General features: G+C 32.3%; 1 protein-coding gene across 1 annotated transcript in view; it reads left to right on the top strand.

The window, feature by feature from the left end:
- Nucleotides 1-17,947, top strand: part of mcc (MCC regulator of WNT signaling pathway) — an 89,185-nt gene that overhangs the window by 47,605 nt on the left and 23,633 nt on the right. The window contains exons 6-8 of the mRNA XM_016503973.1: nucleotides 5,626-5,774; nucleotides 9,277-9,440; nucleotides 12,158-12,364. Coding sequence (XP_016359459.1) covers nucleotides 5,626-5,774; nucleotides 9,277-9,440; nucleotides 12,158-12,364 — 520 coding nt within the window. The remainder of the gene's footprint in view (nucleotides 1-5,625; nucleotides 5,775-9,276; nucleotides 9,441-12,157; nucleotides 12,365-17,947) is intronic.

The raw sequence follows: 17,947 nt of genomic DNA, 5'->3' as shown, positions 1-17,947 counted from the left end.
TGTGTGTGTGTGTGTGTGTGTGTGTGTGTGTGTGTGTGTGTGAGTGAGTGTGTGTGTGTTCACAGCATGCGTGTTTGTTTGTCTCACCTTGCAGTTTTCCTCAGTGTAACTCTGCATTATTAATCCCTGTCCCACTGTGTGTGTGTGTGTGTGTGTGCACAGTGTGAGGAGTCTCATCTGCTGCAGGAGCACGAGGAGGTTCAGGAGAGAACGACGCTACGCTACGAGGAGCGAATCACAGAGCTGCACAGCAGCACACACACTCAAACTCAAACACTCACAGAGACACACACACACACACACCACATGCATGCACACACACACAACTCACACTCACTCACACACAACACACAACACACTCTCACACACATACACACCGTCTCTCTCACACACACACACACACACACACACACACACACACACACACACACACACACACTCAAACTCAAACACTCACAGAGACACGCACACCACATGCATGCACACACACTCAAACTCAAACACTCACAGAGACACACACACACACCACATGCATGCACACACACACACACTCAACCTCAAACCCTAGTTTGCATTATGTGTGACTTTCTAGCAGCTGCCTGTATAAACTACTTAGAGGTGGCTGATATGATTTTAACTGCCAACCGACCAACATTTTAATCTCTTAATAGATCAATAATGACTAATATTTTAATAATTAATAATAATAATAATTACAATATTTTTAATAGATAAATATTTTATCATTAAAAATGAATTAAATTAACAAAATGTTTTACAAACTATTTCAATACCTTACCAAATATTTTAATCTCTTAATATAACAATGACAATTTATATTTTGGGTAACACTTTACTTAAAGCCTTTATGTATAATGCATTATATAGGTATTCATAATGTATGTTATAATGCATTATATTTTTTCATAAATAACTGTAACCTAAGTTAAAATGCATTATAGCACTTGAAATTTTTGTTTGTTATGTGTTTTACTGCATTATATTTTCTGACGGTGTAACAGTGAAATAGATCCATATTATAATGTATTATAACTGTGGTTACAATTATTCATGAGATCATACAATGCATTATAAGATGCATTACAAGACACAATTAATGCATTAAGACTACTTTTATAATGCATTATATATAAAGGCTTTAAGTGAAGTTTTATCATATTTGGTAATCTATAGTATAGCTCTCTATAGTAAGACACTAAGGCGTTACAGACTGTATGACTTTCAGTGAAGCTGCTTTGAAACGATGAGTGTTGTGAAAAGCGCTGCACAGATGAATTGACTTGAGCAGAATTTCTGCCTGTAATAAATACTGATTATTAAAACAAAGCACAATATTCAGTCCTGTTCGTCCAGTCATTAGTTCTTCATCATTAGTGCTCATTTTAGTCGGCTGGGAAAATGTAAACACACATTTCTTTTCTAGTCGACACAGCCGGACATTTGAGCGACCTCACAGAGATCGCCAACACACACACACACACACATTCATAAAAATACACACAAACACAAACATTAGTAAATGATGTGCTGCACACAAGTGCTTAGAGAACAGTTGTGTTTGGACCACACATTTACATTCATGCTTTTAGCAGATGCTTTATCTAAAGCAGCTTACAGTGCAGGAACATAAGCATGCACACGTACAGTAAGAGAGCGTGTGTGTGTGTGTGTGTGTGCGTGAACGCAGCTGTCTGAGGTCGGTCTGGTCTTCAGCGCCGGCGGTGGTCTCGTCTGCAGAGACTCCTGGGAGAGTTTTACCCTTCAGCATCTGACCGGAGATACGCCGATCATCTCTACTTTTGCTCCTAAAGCTTGTGGGTTGCTTCCCATAGGCAGAAAACTTCAGCTCAAATACAAAGAAATACAGAATTATAAATTGCATAATAATAATTAAGCCCATTTTTAAGACTATTATGTTTTTAATGACATTTAAGCTCATTTATACACATAATTGTAATTACTGTAATGCATCTGAGTTTGATAGTAATCTCATTATTTTTATTGATCCTCAATAGATTTGCTGTAAAAATAAATTCCGTAAAAAAACGGCAGCTGTGGTTGGCAAAATTTTACTGTAAAAAATACGGTAGCAGCATTTTAGGTTTACGGTTTTAACTTAAAATTTACAGTTAAATACCGTAATTTCACTAACTGATATAATAATAAATATACCAACCCACTGAAGTACTGAAATCTGTTTTGTACCTTTGTAAACACTGCACCAAAAGCAGGAGGTGATGAGAAAATCACATGATGAACCAAAGCCCATCACAAGCAGCTTTTAAATATTAACATATATAGAAGGTGCACAGCGTCATTCACATAAACACTAAACACCATCATGGTAGCACACATGAAACTGAAATAATGCAATTAATGCAAGCATTAATTGAACAACATTAGATGTGACATACAACCCTAATGTACACAACTGATAAGAAAAAACTAAGAAGAAACATAGTTATTTTAACTAAAAAACATCAAATTTGAAATGTAACGCAGGGAATTCTGGGAATGTCAATTTACGGTTATTCACTGTAAATTATATGATCTTTTTCACTTCCAAAAACGGTATACTACCGTAAAATTACATGTAATGTCCAAGTTTTTCACCGTATATAGTAGGGGAATTTACCGTTAACCATTTAACAGGTTTTTAACTGTAGCATTTTTACAGTCTTTTACCGTTAAATTCACAGTCATTTTTTTTTCAGTGAACCGTAATACAGCTTGTTTTTTAATTAACTACATTTTTTAATTAGGTCTAACTAAAGGCATTACAAGAAATACTGCCCCGATTTATGAACCGTTTACAGTTGACAGTGTTTGATTACATTACTGAGAATTAGGCAAGAAAATTTGTTTATTTGTCATAAAAATAATGACATAATAAAGGTAAATGTAAAATAATAATGCAATGAAAATAATATCATAATAATGCCATTATAAGAAATAAGAAATATAAATGCAAAATTATAATGTCTTGAAAGTAATGTCATCATAATGCTAATGTAAAATAATACATATAGATGTAAAATGATGTCGTGAAAATAATGACAATAATGCAAATATATAATAATAAAATAAATATAAATGTAAAATTATAATGGCTTGGAAATAATGCCATAATGCAAAATAATAAATGTAAAACAATAATCATTAAAAATTATGACAAAATAATGTAAATGCAAAATAGTAAATGTAAAATAGCAATGTATTGAAAATAGTGTCATAGTATTGCAAATGTAAAATAATAGTTGTTAAAATAATGGCAAAATAAGGTCTTGAAAATGTCATCATAATGCAAATGTAAAACAATGTGAATATAAAATTAGTCTTACAAATAATGTCAGTAATGAAAATGTAAAATAACAAATATAAATGTAAAGTAGTACTGTCATAAACATAATATCATAATAATTAAAATGTAAAATAATAAAATTAAATGTAAAATAATGTCATGAATATAATGCCATAATAATGCAAACATAAAATTTAGTGGCTTAATTTTCTTTATGCAACATATAATTTTCCAACTGGATTGTATTACAAATATTGTTGGCTCTCAAATTGCTTTGCTTCTCTTTTGTAAGTGGCTTTGGATAAATGCACAAATGTAAATGCTGGCTGAAGTGTTGTCTGTGTAGGCAGCTGACGAGGGTTTGGAGCGGAGCTTCTGTATTCACTGCGCACAGAAAAGCTTCCCTCTAAAGCCTCTTACTGTGATTTATAGCTTTGTAACTCTGCTCAATGACAGATATCAGCTGCTTTAATGCTCCTTTAAATCTCCGTCCGGGTAAATGTTACTCAAGCGTGTCTCATTTTGTCATTTGGCCTGGAAACCCAGCAGGAGATGAGTGTCTCCTTTCATTGTTTATTCTGAAGATATCGCGTTCATCTTACTAAACGAACTGCATGACAATAGCTTGATTCGTTCCCCAGATAATGAATAGTGAGTTGTGAAGGGAGATGCGGTGAACTGGTAACCGTGTGTCCAGCTGCATGTGAATGAGATCCACTCCAGTGTTTAATTAGAAACGCCTCATATGTATGCAGCAGGTGGGGCTTTGCATCCTCTTTAGGGAAATTAGAATATGCCGAATGACTCCAGGCCTCTGTTGACTTTCATATTCGTCCCTGAATCATAACTCTGTAGTTTGATAATTTGATAAAATAGCTGTTGTATGCAGTATTTAGGGGGTAGCTTTTTATTATCGCAAATAGAAACATGACTAAATGCCATTTATTTATTTGCTAAGATCTTCTAATTGGTATTACCTTTGTTTTTGTTTTTTTTCCGTGGTAAAAAAAACAAAAACAGAATTGCATGATGTCTGAATGGAATTTATACTTGCGAATTTTATCTCACAATTGGGACTTTTTTCTTGCAATTCTGAGAAATAAGAAGATATAAACTCAGAACTGCAATATATAAACTCAGAATTGTTTATATCAAAATGTCAGAATCGCAAGTTATAAAAAAAAACATGCAGTTTCAATTTCAGAATTGCGAGAGATAAACTCAAAATTCCGAGAAAAAAGTCAGAACTCTGAGGCTATGTTTAAACTAGTGCATTTTTGTTTTAAAACGGCATTTTAAAATGAAAACGATCCTCATCTACACTGGCGTTTTCACTGCGTTTCAGAAACTATCTCCATCCACACTACACAACCGAAAACGCATGTCACATGACCATTCATGCAGGTGCAACCATAGATATGTATAGGTAGATGCTCTATTATTTAGATGGCGGACGCTTCTACGTGCTTTGAGCGGTCGAATGGGGAATCTACCAATGCATATCTATGGGTACAACAATGAGCATGATGTTATTGTTTACACGTTCGTCACAGATACGCAGAGCGAATGTGGGCAGCCATGCCATCGTTTTCAAAAGTCTCCGTTTTCGAGGGTTGAGAACACCGGGGTAGTGTAAATGACAGGCGTAACCGTAGCAAAAAGTAATGCGTTTTAAAACGAAAACACACTACTGTAAACGTAGCCTGAGAATAAACTCAGAATTCCGAGAACAAGTCAGAATTCTGAGAATAAACTCCGAATTATAGAAAAAAAAATTAAATTGTTAGAAAAAAACATTATTACTTAAAATAGTAATAGTACTGGTATTTTGTGTGACAATACAGATTGAAATAATGATAATTATTTAGGCATTGTCCATTATTAATCCCTTCCACAATCCCCCCCCCCATTCATATTAACTCAGATGGACAGGAAAACAGTAAATTAAATAAAGAAAGAAACAATAACAAATAAAATAAAATAGATATAATTAACCAATATAAATAACCAAAAAAATCCCTTCTAACAGATTCTAACAAACATTACATGTTGCCAGTTACAGGTGCACAAGTTAGGCCTTTGATATAGTCCAAAAAAGGATCCCAAGTCTTATAAAAGGATTTGAGTGAACCAGAGATTGAGCATCTTAACTTTTCAAGTCTGGGAAAAGACTTTTTTTTATCTTTGGAGGAATCATGCTTCCATAGATTGGTGCTCACACTCTCAAAAAAACAGGATCAGCAGAACATCTCACTTTCTGCGCTGATTCTTCTCATTCATCATAACGTGTGTGTGTTTCTCAGGGAGGAGGATGAGTTTTCCGAGCTTCGCTCCGATCTCAGTCACAGCCAGCAGGAAGTTAACGAGGACGACCGGAGCGTCGATCAGGACCCTGACCAGGCGTCCATCTCACTGCCTGAGAACCAGTCCACGCTGGTCACTGCAGACATGGGTAAGAGCAGCTGTCAAAAGCCTGATGGATTATTATATTTCCAAATCCAGTCTCAGAAATGCAGACTGACAGACAGGAAACCTGCCGGAAATAGGAAACATGATTTATGATGAACGGAATCTCAGCCTGTCAAGAACATGTCCGTATTACATTGCAACATCAAAAGAATGAAAGTATATTTTAATTTTTTAATGTGATGCCTTTTTTGGAAATATTGCATTTTTTATTTATTTATTATGACATTATGATATCACATTTGAACTGCAAAATGTTCATTACTATAATGCAAAAAAGATATTGACATTACAGTAATGAACATTATGCAATATAAAAGTGCTTAATTGTTATAATGCAAGTGTAAAATAATACATGTAAATGTAAATAATACAATTAATTGCAAAATAATGTCATTTAAAAATGACAATGCAAATTCAAAATAATGAATGTAAATATAAAATAAAACTCTTACAAATGTTATAATAATGCAAATGTAAAATACAAAATTACATATAATAATGTCATTGCAATAATATATATATATTTACATAATGAAAATGTAAAATAATAAATATAAATGTAAAATAATGTCATGAAAATATTGTCTTAATAAGCTACAAAACAAAGCTTTGTAAAAATCGACGCGTTTCAGAAAGGCGGGGCATAGAGGAGAAACAATAATGTACAGTATGTGGAAAATAATGTGTTTTTAGAACCTTAAACCGCATAAACACATTTCATCACACCAAATACACCAAATAATGTTCTTTTTAGCAACATCATATGACCCCTTTAAATAAAATTATATTGTAATTATTGAACATCATGCCTGTTTTTGGAAACATTACAATTTTTGACATGACAATGAAGCACATTTGAACTTCAAAATTTCATTACTGTCATGCAAAAAGTGTCAAATATGTTGCATCATGGTAGTATTTTTTGCTATTATTGTATCCTGATTACAATAAAATATTACATATATATATTTCTGTAATACAATAAAATCATTATATTAGATTAATAAGAAATCCAGTTGAGAATAAACAACAAAAACTCAGTAGAATGAGATTTTTTGCATTTCTGTAATGAGAACATGTATTTGTCAGGGAAGGAATGTCACAGTGCTCCTAAAAACAGGCTTCACTGTTAGTATTCATTATATTTGTATTATTTGTCTATTAATTTGGGGGTGAAATGTTGTGAGTTATCCTTTATCTTCACACAGTGACTTTGAATGAGTTTGCATGGTTCTGGAGGTCACGTCTCTGTGTTTATCACTGCAGACTCATGGGAAATATTGGCCTCATTTGTGTTTTCACTCACAGACAGCAGTGAAGTTCATTAGAGAGCAAATAAAGGCTTTTGCTGAGAGAGAGAAAAATCACCTTTGTGCATGCGTGCAGTTCGTGTTTCCCGTAGTGCTTCGGTCTTGGTTTATAATGGCAGCTGAAAGACACACAGACTCGTTTTGCTGAGTAATCGTCGTCTTCGCTCTGCTTTCTTTTGTTTTTCCACTCGATCGAGCCGATACGCTCCACACAAAAGCGTTTAAAGGCCTCAGCAGTCGGGATGCTGTCATTGTCCCTTCAGTCTAATGGCGTTTTTCATCACGAGTGTATTGTAGGAGCATTCCCAGCATGCATCACTCCCGTCTGTGAAAGGAAATGACATTCAGATTCTACAGTTTTTTTTTTGTTGCCATGATTAAAACAGCTTTGCATTACAAAAGTGGAAATAACGGAGTACATTTTAAATTACAATTTTATATTCAGACTTTTAGTATCATTGATAAACTATTACAGTTTTAGTGAATATTGTAAATTAGATTTTATTTTTTCCGTTTAATTTTAGGTAAAGTTTTAGTAATTTTGTTTTGGGTTCTTTTGTCATTTTTATTATTTTATTAATTTATTTTTATTCATCTATATCGTTTTTGTGAAGTTTTACGTTTTAGTTAATTTAGTTTTAGTTATTTCAGTATTAAACTAAATGAAAATGAGAAATGTTGCTTTGGCAACTAGCTGAAATAAAATAATTTTGTTTCAGTAAAAAAAAATGTTTTATTATTTCAAGCAGTGAATGTTTTTATGCTTTTAGCTTTAGTTAGAAAATAACCCTGTTATATATATATATTCAGATATATATAAATATATGTATAATATATATTTATGTATATACTGTATATACAGTCAAACCAACATTTATTCAGACACCTTCAACATTTCTCAAATTATCACAGTTTATTGGCTATAGTTTAGAAAATGGTAATAAAATATGACACGAACTGTGTCAGAACAAATTCATCTTGATAATGTCAGATAACTTTGATAGAAAGGTATGTAATGAATTAGGTTAAATAGCTGTCAGCTGTTACATTTAAGTACACAATTAGATAATACCAATTTAGGTCAACTAATTACCAATCAATGCTTAATTTTGTTCAGTCTGTGGTGTAAAAAGTTCACATTAGCAATTAAATAAAAAACACTTCAGCAAAACATGCTCAGCTCAAAGTGTCTGAATCATTTTGGTCCCAAATTTTTATCAATTTTACTGGTAGACTTTTTGGGTATAATATGTCACAGTTTACTTTATTTTGCTATCCTCACTTACATAAATGAACTATAGTGTCCTGCACCCACTAGTAAAAAAAAAATATCAAAAATTATTTTATTTGTTTTATTTTTAACAAAGTGCAGACTGTGTCATTGACTTCAAACAAAACTAAACTTCATAATCGTGCCTTTAAAGTGTTGAACCAATTCTGGAGGCTCAGTGTGAAGCTCATCCAGTGTTTTTCCCACAAGTGTTTTTATGTTTCATGGTTAATGTATGACCGCACATTGCCTGCAGTTGTGAATATTAATACAACTCTGGATCAATAATCTGCTCATGTCAGCGATCGTATTGAGCTCTGATTTACTCCGGTTTTTCCATTTCATTTGCCTGCTGGACGCTGGATGAGCAGCTTTGGATAATATTATTACAGGTTAGGCAGGAGACTTCATGGAGTTCTCAGGTATGGTTAATGTCAATTATTGAAGTGATTTCTGTAAATTGAGATCTCTGACTTCTGATGCAGACTTTAGCAAATCTAAGGGCAATTTGAGACATTGCTGAGATCTCGTCTGAAGCTTTAGAAGAGACACTTGTCAAATTTCAGATTTCAGCAGAAGTCTCTGTTTGCTCCCTACTTTGATCTCATTGCTGTGAAGGAGAAACGAAGTTGAGACATTACAGTATTTGTATGTGTGTTTTTTCTTTACTATACTTTTATATGCTATTTTTTTTTTAAATCTTATCGAAATTTTTTTAAACTGTTTATTTAATGTTTTCATATTGCGTTCTTTAATTTGACTTTATTAGCTCTCCTATTATTCTTAGAATTGTTTGTGCTTTGTAAATAAATGGCTGGGCTAGAATAGAATGCGAGTGCAGTTTCATGCTGGAGAAATTCCCAGTAATGGCCTGCAGGTTGACTGAGATGCGTGTGTTTTTCCAGATAACTGCAGTGACCTGAACTCGGAGCTGCAGCGGGTTTTGACGGGGCTGGAGAGCGTCCTCTGCGGCCGCAAGAAGAGCACATGTAGCCTGTCCGTGGCGGAGGTGGACAGACACATCGAGCAGCTGACCTCCGCCAGCGAACACTGCGATCTGGCCATCAAGGTAAAACACCTGACAGATGCAGTACAGGAGCCCACAGACACTATATAGTGCACAGTACCACAAACTGCAGTCTGACTGGCTGGCTCCGTTCGCAAAGAGCTTGATTGACAGGCGATCTGACCAATCATAACGCCAAAAAATCCGCCATCTGCCGGAGAGTTGATTAACTTCGGTGGACTCAAACTTGAAATAAAATACACTTTAATATTCATTCATGTTTATTTCATGCTATCAGTAAATATGAAAAGACGATCGGTTCACATGCTGCTTTAACTGAGGCAATTCAGTGATCTCTCACGACACATTAAAGAGCCACAAAACACTATTTATTGTTTGAATTTCTTTAAAAAATGACAGCATTTGAAAGCTGAGACCTTGTTTCATACCAGTCTGTCGGTGTGTTGTCAGTTTCCTCTTTGCTCCGCGATGAAAACACTGCGTGAGAAAATAATGTGTAATGTGAGCGAAGCATGGCTTGTGAGAGAGGCACGGACATAGCAACGGTAACTAAGGAGTACGTAACTATCCACTTTGACACTTCTGCAGCTTGATTTGGTAAAACCCTGTCAGCATGGACAAGAAGAGACCTTGTGATTTGAAAATCTGGAAAACTCTTGTCTAATGTTGTGACTAGTTCTTTGGTGAAGAGTGATGCATTAAAGTTATTCATGTGTGAAATAATCTGTGAATTCAGATCACAAAATGTCTTAAAATATTCCCACTAATTTCTTGTTTTTTAAAACGTTTTTTTTTTTTTAAAGAAAAAAAACTTCTGTTCACCAAAGCTGCATTTATTTTATCAAAAATACAAAATAAAATGTGAAAAATTATTGCGCTTTTAAATAGCTGTTTTCTATGTAAATATCTGTTAAACTGTAATGTATTTCTGTGATGCGCAGCTGAATTTTCAGCATCATTACTCCAGTCTTCAGTGTCACATGATCTTCAGAAATCATTCTAATATGCTGATTTGCTGCTCAAGAAACATTTCTGATTATCATCAATGTTGAAAACAGTTGTGCTGCACAATATTTTTGTGGAAACTGTGACGCATTTTATTTTTCAGGATTCACAGATGAATAGAAAGTTCAAAGAACAGCATTTATTTGAAATAAAAATATTTTGTCACATTATAAATGTCTTTGTTTGATCAATTTAATGCATCTATTATTAAGAAAAATATTAATTTAAATTTTTTTTTTTAATAATCGTGTATTTTAGATTCACTCACCCCTAAATGATGCACAAAAACAGAGCAAACAGTGATTGGTCTCTTTAGCTGTCAATCAGTCAGTCTCTTCCTGTCCAAGTGGGCGGTTCTTGGCCAAAATGAGCTGCAGAGTAGACTTGACTTCAAAAAGTCAAAAGTCTGAGACTGTGGAGCTGAATGACTCCACATTTCATATTTATACACACTTGTTCCCCGTGCTCATGCTATCCATAATTAAATACAGGCTGTAGGATGTTTATTATGTACTGTATATATAAAGACACACACATACAGAATATATTTTGAAAATATTTACTTGTATTTGCATGTATATATTCATATAATGTACAGTATATATAAATATATTTAGTATATACACGTAACATATATATTTTTAATATATACATGCATGTGTGTGTATTTATATATACATAATAAATATACACAGCACACACACATATATTATGTAAAAACATTTATTTTGGATGCGATTAATCGTTTGACAGCACTAATTTAATTACATAATGCATCATTTGCATGTCAGAAAAAGTGTAATACAAAAAAATTGTCTTAATGTACTGTGATTATTCAACTGGGAATGTATGGTGAGATCAATTACTTTTTCACCCTATTCGCCTTGCATTATTTTACTTTATGAACTTTCCAATTATTGTTGAGCATTTTTAAAGCTTTATAAATAAATGAGCTGACTAAAGTGCAAAGGTTTTGAGTGCAGTTTCATGTGGAAATGTCTCCTCCTTTTTGCTGCAGAGCACTTAAACAAGGAGTTTGCCCTTAAAAGTATGCACTTACTCTTGCAAGTTACATAAAACCTTCAGTCTTCTTCAGTGTCACATGATTCTTCAGAAATCATTCTAATATGTGACCCTGGAGCACAAAACCAGTCATAAGTGTCAATTTTTTGAAATTGAGATTTGTGCATCATCTGAAAGCTGAATAAATAAGCTTTCCATTGATGTATGGTGTGTTAGGATAGGACAATATTTGGCTTGAGATACAACTATTTGAAAATCTGGAATCTGAGGGTGCAAAAAAATCGAATTATTGAGAAAATCACCTTTAAAGTTGTTCAAATGAAGTTCTTAGCAATGCATATTACTAATCAAAAATTAAGTTTTGATATATTTATGGTAGGAAATGTACAAAATATCTTCATGGAACATGATCTTTACTTAATATCCTAATGATTTTTGGCATAAAAGAAAAATGTATAATTTTGACCCATACAATGTATTGTTGGCTATTGCTACAAATATACCCCAGCGACTTAACACTGCTTTTGTGCTCCAGGGTCACATATGCTGATTTGCTGCTCGAGAAACTTTTCTGATTATTGTCAATGTTGAAAACAGTTGTGCTGCACAATATTTTTGTGGAAACTGTGATGCATTTTACTTTTCGGGATTCACAGATGAACAGAAAGTTAGCAGCATTTATTTGAAACGTGGGAATGTCACATGAGGCTGAAAGCTGTGTGTGTTTGCAGACGGCGGAGGAGATCGAGGGCGCTCTGGGCCGGGACTTCTACCCCAGTCTGTGTGAGGAGCGTGTGCGCTGGGAGAAGGAGCTGGCTGGACTCCGGGAGGACAACGAGAGCCTGACTGCGATGCTGTGCAGTAAAGAGGAGGACCTCAACCGCACCAAAGCCACCATGAGCGGCATCCGAGAGGAGCGAGACCGCCTGCGCCGACGCGTGAGTGACGCTACCCTCAAATCATTTAAGAAAAATATGTTATGTTTATATATTAAATATATTTATGTACATTATTAAATATAAGAATATAAATGTATATACATGTAAATATCTCAAAAAATGTATACTCTATGTGTGTGTATTTATATATACATAATAAATATACACAGTAAACATACATATATTATGTAAACAAAAACTTTTATTTTGGATGCGATTAATCGTTTGACAGCGCTATTAATTTTATATTTGTTATCTGTGACAATTGGAAAACAGTGTTGAAGTATTCATTGTATCATTAATTAACTGTGTTAGTGGTTTTGCTGTTATTTTAATGCAAATTTTTTAATGCAAATTCTAAAACGGCTTGCTATAATATTATGCTAAACTTTTTATGATGATAATAATAATCCTAAAAAGTCTTATTTTCCTGCATTTTTTTAATATATTGTTTTTATGCTCTTTTATTTTTTTTTTTACTAAAGTTTACTATAAATTATATTGAATTGTACTATAAGTTACTCTTGATGTGAATCGCATAATCATCATTGAGAATAATGACATATAGTTTGTAGAAATACCTTGTTATTCATTCATTTATTTATTCATTGTGGTACTATTTTTTTGCTGATTTTATTCTGATTTAAAAAAAAATTATAATAAACTTTTTACTACAATTTACTACAAATTACACTAATTTACTATAAATTCCTTACATTTACATTTACATTTAGTCATTTAGCAGACGCTTTTATCCAAAGCGACTTACAATTGGGGGATACATAAAGCGATTCTTCTTAAGAGGCAAACAGACACAGGAAGTGGTTGTAATACCAAGTTCTTAGACATTGTTCAAATAAGTACAAGCTAGAAAGAAAAGGAATAAAAAACGAGAGAGAGTTTTTTTTTTTTTTTTGTCCTTTATTGTCCTGTCCTTTATTACAGTAATGAGAATCTAATCATAATCATCATTTATCTCAACAGTAAAACATCTGGACACATACAGTAATGAGACTTTAGGGGTTAAATGAGTTTAATTGTCATGAAAAAAAAATGCAATGGTCCTAAAAAGCTTACTATTACTGAATTATGTTATGTTATGTTATGTTATGTTATGTTATGTTATATTATATTATATTATATTATATTATATTATGTTATAGTTTGTGTAAGTATCTTGTATCTCGAGTGTTTTGTGCTCAGTTGCAGTTGCATTTTTGGTATAATTATTCTAATTATTATTTTTGGTATATAATTATAATTATTCTGTTTGAGCTACAGGAATGGATCAATCCTGACATCAAATCATAATTATCATATTTACGGGGTGAAATGTCCAGTGGGATTTTATTTAAGACCAAACTTTTCCACTCTTGTTTCCTAATTTAAGAGTACGGGTGGAAATTTCTGAAGTGTTGAGTGTACAAATTATTGTGTGTACAGTTGATGAAGAACATTTCCCCCCAGAATCTCATTACTGTAAAATGTTTATATGTTGTATAAATTGTAGTTGTATTTATTTATCCTTAAAATCAAACACTGAACTGTAATATTTATTTTTGTTTTTTAGATTTTCTTTAGATTTAAAAAAATGCACTTTTATGCTCTTGATCAAGACACTTAACCTAAATAAAATTAAAATGAAAAAATTACAAAAATAAAATTAAAACTACTTTTACTGTTATCCTCTTGATCAAAATTATTATCCTAAATTAAATTAAAAAAAAATTTTTTTTAAATGTACTGCTACTATAATGCTCTTGATCAACACACTTAACCTAAATAAAATTAAAAAATTAAAAAATTAAATAAAATCTACTATCACTGTTATGCTCTTGATCAACACACTTAACCTAAATAAAATTAAAATAAAAAAATTACAAAAATAAAATTAAAACTACGTTTACTGTTGTCCTCTTGGTCAAAATTCTTATCCTAAATTTAAAAAAAATTAAATTAAATGTACTGCTACTATTATGCTCTTGATCAAGACACTTAACCTAAATAAAATGAAAAAATAAAATACATCAAATAAAATGTACTATCACTATTATGCTCTTGATCAAGACACTTAACCTAAATAAAATGAAAAAATAAAATACATAAAATAAAATCTACTATCACTGTTATGCTCTTGATCAAGACACTTAACCTAAATCAAATTAAAATGAAAAAAAAAAAAAATTTAAAACTACTTTTACTGTTATCCTCTTGATCAAAATTCTTATCCTAAATTGAAAAAAAAGAAAAAATAATAAAATTAAATGTACTGCTACTATAATGCTCTTGATCAACACACTTAACCTAAATAAATAAAATGAAAAAATAAAATAAAATCTACTATCACTATTATGCTCTTGATCAAGACACTTAACCTAAATCAAATTAAAATGAAAAAAACATTTTTAAACTACTTTTACTGTTATCCTCTTGATCAAAATTCTTATCCTAAATTTAAAAAAAAGAAAAAATAATAAAATTAAATGTACTGCTACTATAATGCTCTTGATCAGCACACTTAACCTAAATAAATAACCTAAATAAAATGGAAAAAAATAAAATGAAATCTACTATCACTATTATGCTCTTGATCAAGACACTTAACCTAAATCAAATTAAAATGAAAAAAACATTTTTAAACTACTTTTACTGTTATCCTCTTGATCAAAATTCTTATCCTAAATTTAAAAAAAAGAAAAAATAATAAAATTAAATGTACTGCTACTATAATGCTCTTGATCAGCACACTTAACCTAAATAAATAAAATGAAAAAATAAAATAAAATATATAAAATAAAATCTACTATCACTATTATGCTCTTGATCAAGACAATTAACCTAAATAAAATTCAAATGAAAAAATAAAAAAAAATTAATTAAAACTACTTTTACTGTTATCCTCTTGATCAACACACTTAACCTAAATAAATAACCTAAATAAAATGGAAAAAAATAAAATAAAATCTACTATCACTATTATGCTCTTGATCAAGACACTTAACCTAAATAAAATTAAAATTAAAAAATAACAAAAATTAAATTAAAACTACTTTTACTGTTATCCTCTTGATCAACACACTTAACCTAAATAAATAACCTAAATAAAATGGAAAAAAACAAAAAAAAATCTACTATCACTATTATGCTCTTGATCAAGACACTTAACCTAAATAAAATTAAATGAAAAAAAAAAAATGACAGAAGTGTTATCTTGTTCAAATAAATATTATTTGCTTTTATATGCACATTTGTGTCTCATGTCAGAGACATATAAAGACACAGCAAGCGATGCTCCAGATTCCACGAGCACGGACAGATTTCATTAGAGATAAATCGCAGGCCGTTTGTATGTCATAGGTCTGACCCGGCGGTTTCTATAAAAGCCTTTGGCCTTTTTCACTCGATGCATTTCAGGGCTAATCATGTTAGTGTGCTAGCCGGCTTCAGATGCCAGATTCGATTGCAGGCCGCGTCTAAAAGCAGCAGACTAATCGATCCAAACAGGTTTGTGCTGTGCATTTTTCCAAATGGTCCGAGGACAGCGGCATTCCTAATTTAAGCTCAGTAAATAGATCCATCACCGTCAGTGTGGCCGTTTCTGTAACACCACTGTGCAGGATTCAGTGAAGCCAGGATAAAAACTGAAAAGTAATCCAAAACCAGTGACAGAAATGAACTTTTCTATTAAAGAGTGAAAATTACCCCTTTAAATTTACCTTCCCCTGTTTTGACACGGAAGAGATACATAAAAATGTCTAAAAACGTAGTTTTCAGTAAGGGAACGAAACTTTGCAAGTGTTTTAAGACCCTTGAAATACACATCATTTATTTTTTGTTCAATTATCTGTGAAGTTATATTAGTGTCGAAAATCTTTTGTAAAATATATTTAGCCTTTTCCAATATCTCACATGCTTTTGGGACTGATATTTGTTGCTGAACATGAATATGTGCGCCTACTGATGAACCATTGCAGCATGAAATCACTTTTTTCATCTGAAAGTAAAAGTTTATGCATGTAGAATTAATTATGTTGTTTGATGTTGTTTTGTTACAAATAAATATTATAAATTTGGACTGTTTTTGAGCAATCATGAGTTATTAAGTCAAAGGAATTTAATTAAATTCCATTCATTCCAGTGGGGTTAATACTGGGAATTCTCAGATTATATATTCTTAGATTTTGAATGCATTATGAGGGTTAAATTAATTTCCATGGGCATTTTTACCTTTTAAGGGCGAATTTTCTAACCTTAGTAAAGTAGATGTGCATACGTTCATGTAAATTCTTAAATCTACTCAAGAAATGCAATCTGAATAATAAAACACAGTAGGACTGATACCAGCCAAATGAAATCAGTATCAATAAAATCCATATTTGCGCTGCAGAAGTGGCACACAAGCTGCATCTGATGTATTTATACAGACTATTTAATGCAGCTCAGAGATGCCATGAATGCATTTACACTGCCGTTACAATTGCATGTTATGAGATTTTATGTTTTAAATATAAAATAGACTGAATATAGAACTGTGAAGTGATACTTTAAATATGAAACTAAAACTGTCAGTAGGTGGCAACAAGTCACTGTCTTAATAAGCGAGTCATTGATTCACTCATTCAACAGATTCGTTCAAAACGGCTGATTCATTCAGGAGTGAAGCGAGTGATTTGCTGGCATAATACTCTTACTATTTTTGCCATAAAAATATATGCTGAAAAATAGTAAGAGTAGTACACTAGTATGCATTTTTGAATTTAGCAACTGTCTTTATGAATGGCTTATTGAATCACTGGCTCACCTTATTTGTTCAAATACGCTGAATCATTCAGGAACGAAACACCACTGTGATGATCAGAGATAGTGATTGGCGAAATAGAGCAAAACAGTCCATACTGACAATATTGTGTCTAAAATGTAAATTACTTAATTATTAACTGTACATAACATTTCTTTATTTGCTTGTTAGTTACACACCATTGAACTAATCACAGTCCTGAAACACAGCTATATTCTTTATTTTATTTTTTTATTTTTTTCAGAATTATTAAAAACAATGTCTCATTTATTTATTTATTATATAACATTAGCAATGATGTATTTATTATACACTATTGTTTACACTTGAACACAGCATTAGGATTTATTTATTTATTTATTTATGCACTATTGTTCAGACTTGAACAAAACATTAGCATTTATTTATGTATTGTACACTATTGTACAAACTTAAACAAAACATTAGCATTTATTTATTTATTTATTTTACACCATTGTACAAAGTGTAAAATAGCGATCTTAAAAGGACACATGAGCGTCCGCTCAAGCCTGTGCCAGTAGGCGGATATGGTATTTCAAAACCGGACTGTCCCACCTAAAACCAGATTTCTGGCCACTCTATTCATGATCCGGATCTGAAGCACTCTATATTTAAACTCACACGCTGCAGCCGCTCGACCGTAATTACTGGTCTGGCTTTGTGGCAGTGGTTTATTTGATTGGACTCGACTACCGCAGGTCAGCTCTGTGTGTGTGTGTGTGTGTGTGTGTGTGTGTGTGTGTGTGTGTGTGTGTGTGTGTGTG

This window comes from Sinocyclocheilus anshuiensis, unplaced genomic scaffold, assembly GCF_001515605.1.
Source record: "Sinocyclocheilus anshuiensis isolate Anshui unplaced genomic scaffold, SAMN03320099.WGS_v1.1 scaffold298, whole genome shotgun sequence".
NCBI lineage: Eukaryota > Metazoa > Chordata > Actinopteri > Cypriniformes > Cyprinidae > Sinocyclocheilus > Sinocyclocheilus anshuiensis.
This window is presented reverse-complemented; position numbering and strand designations above follow the sequence as displayed.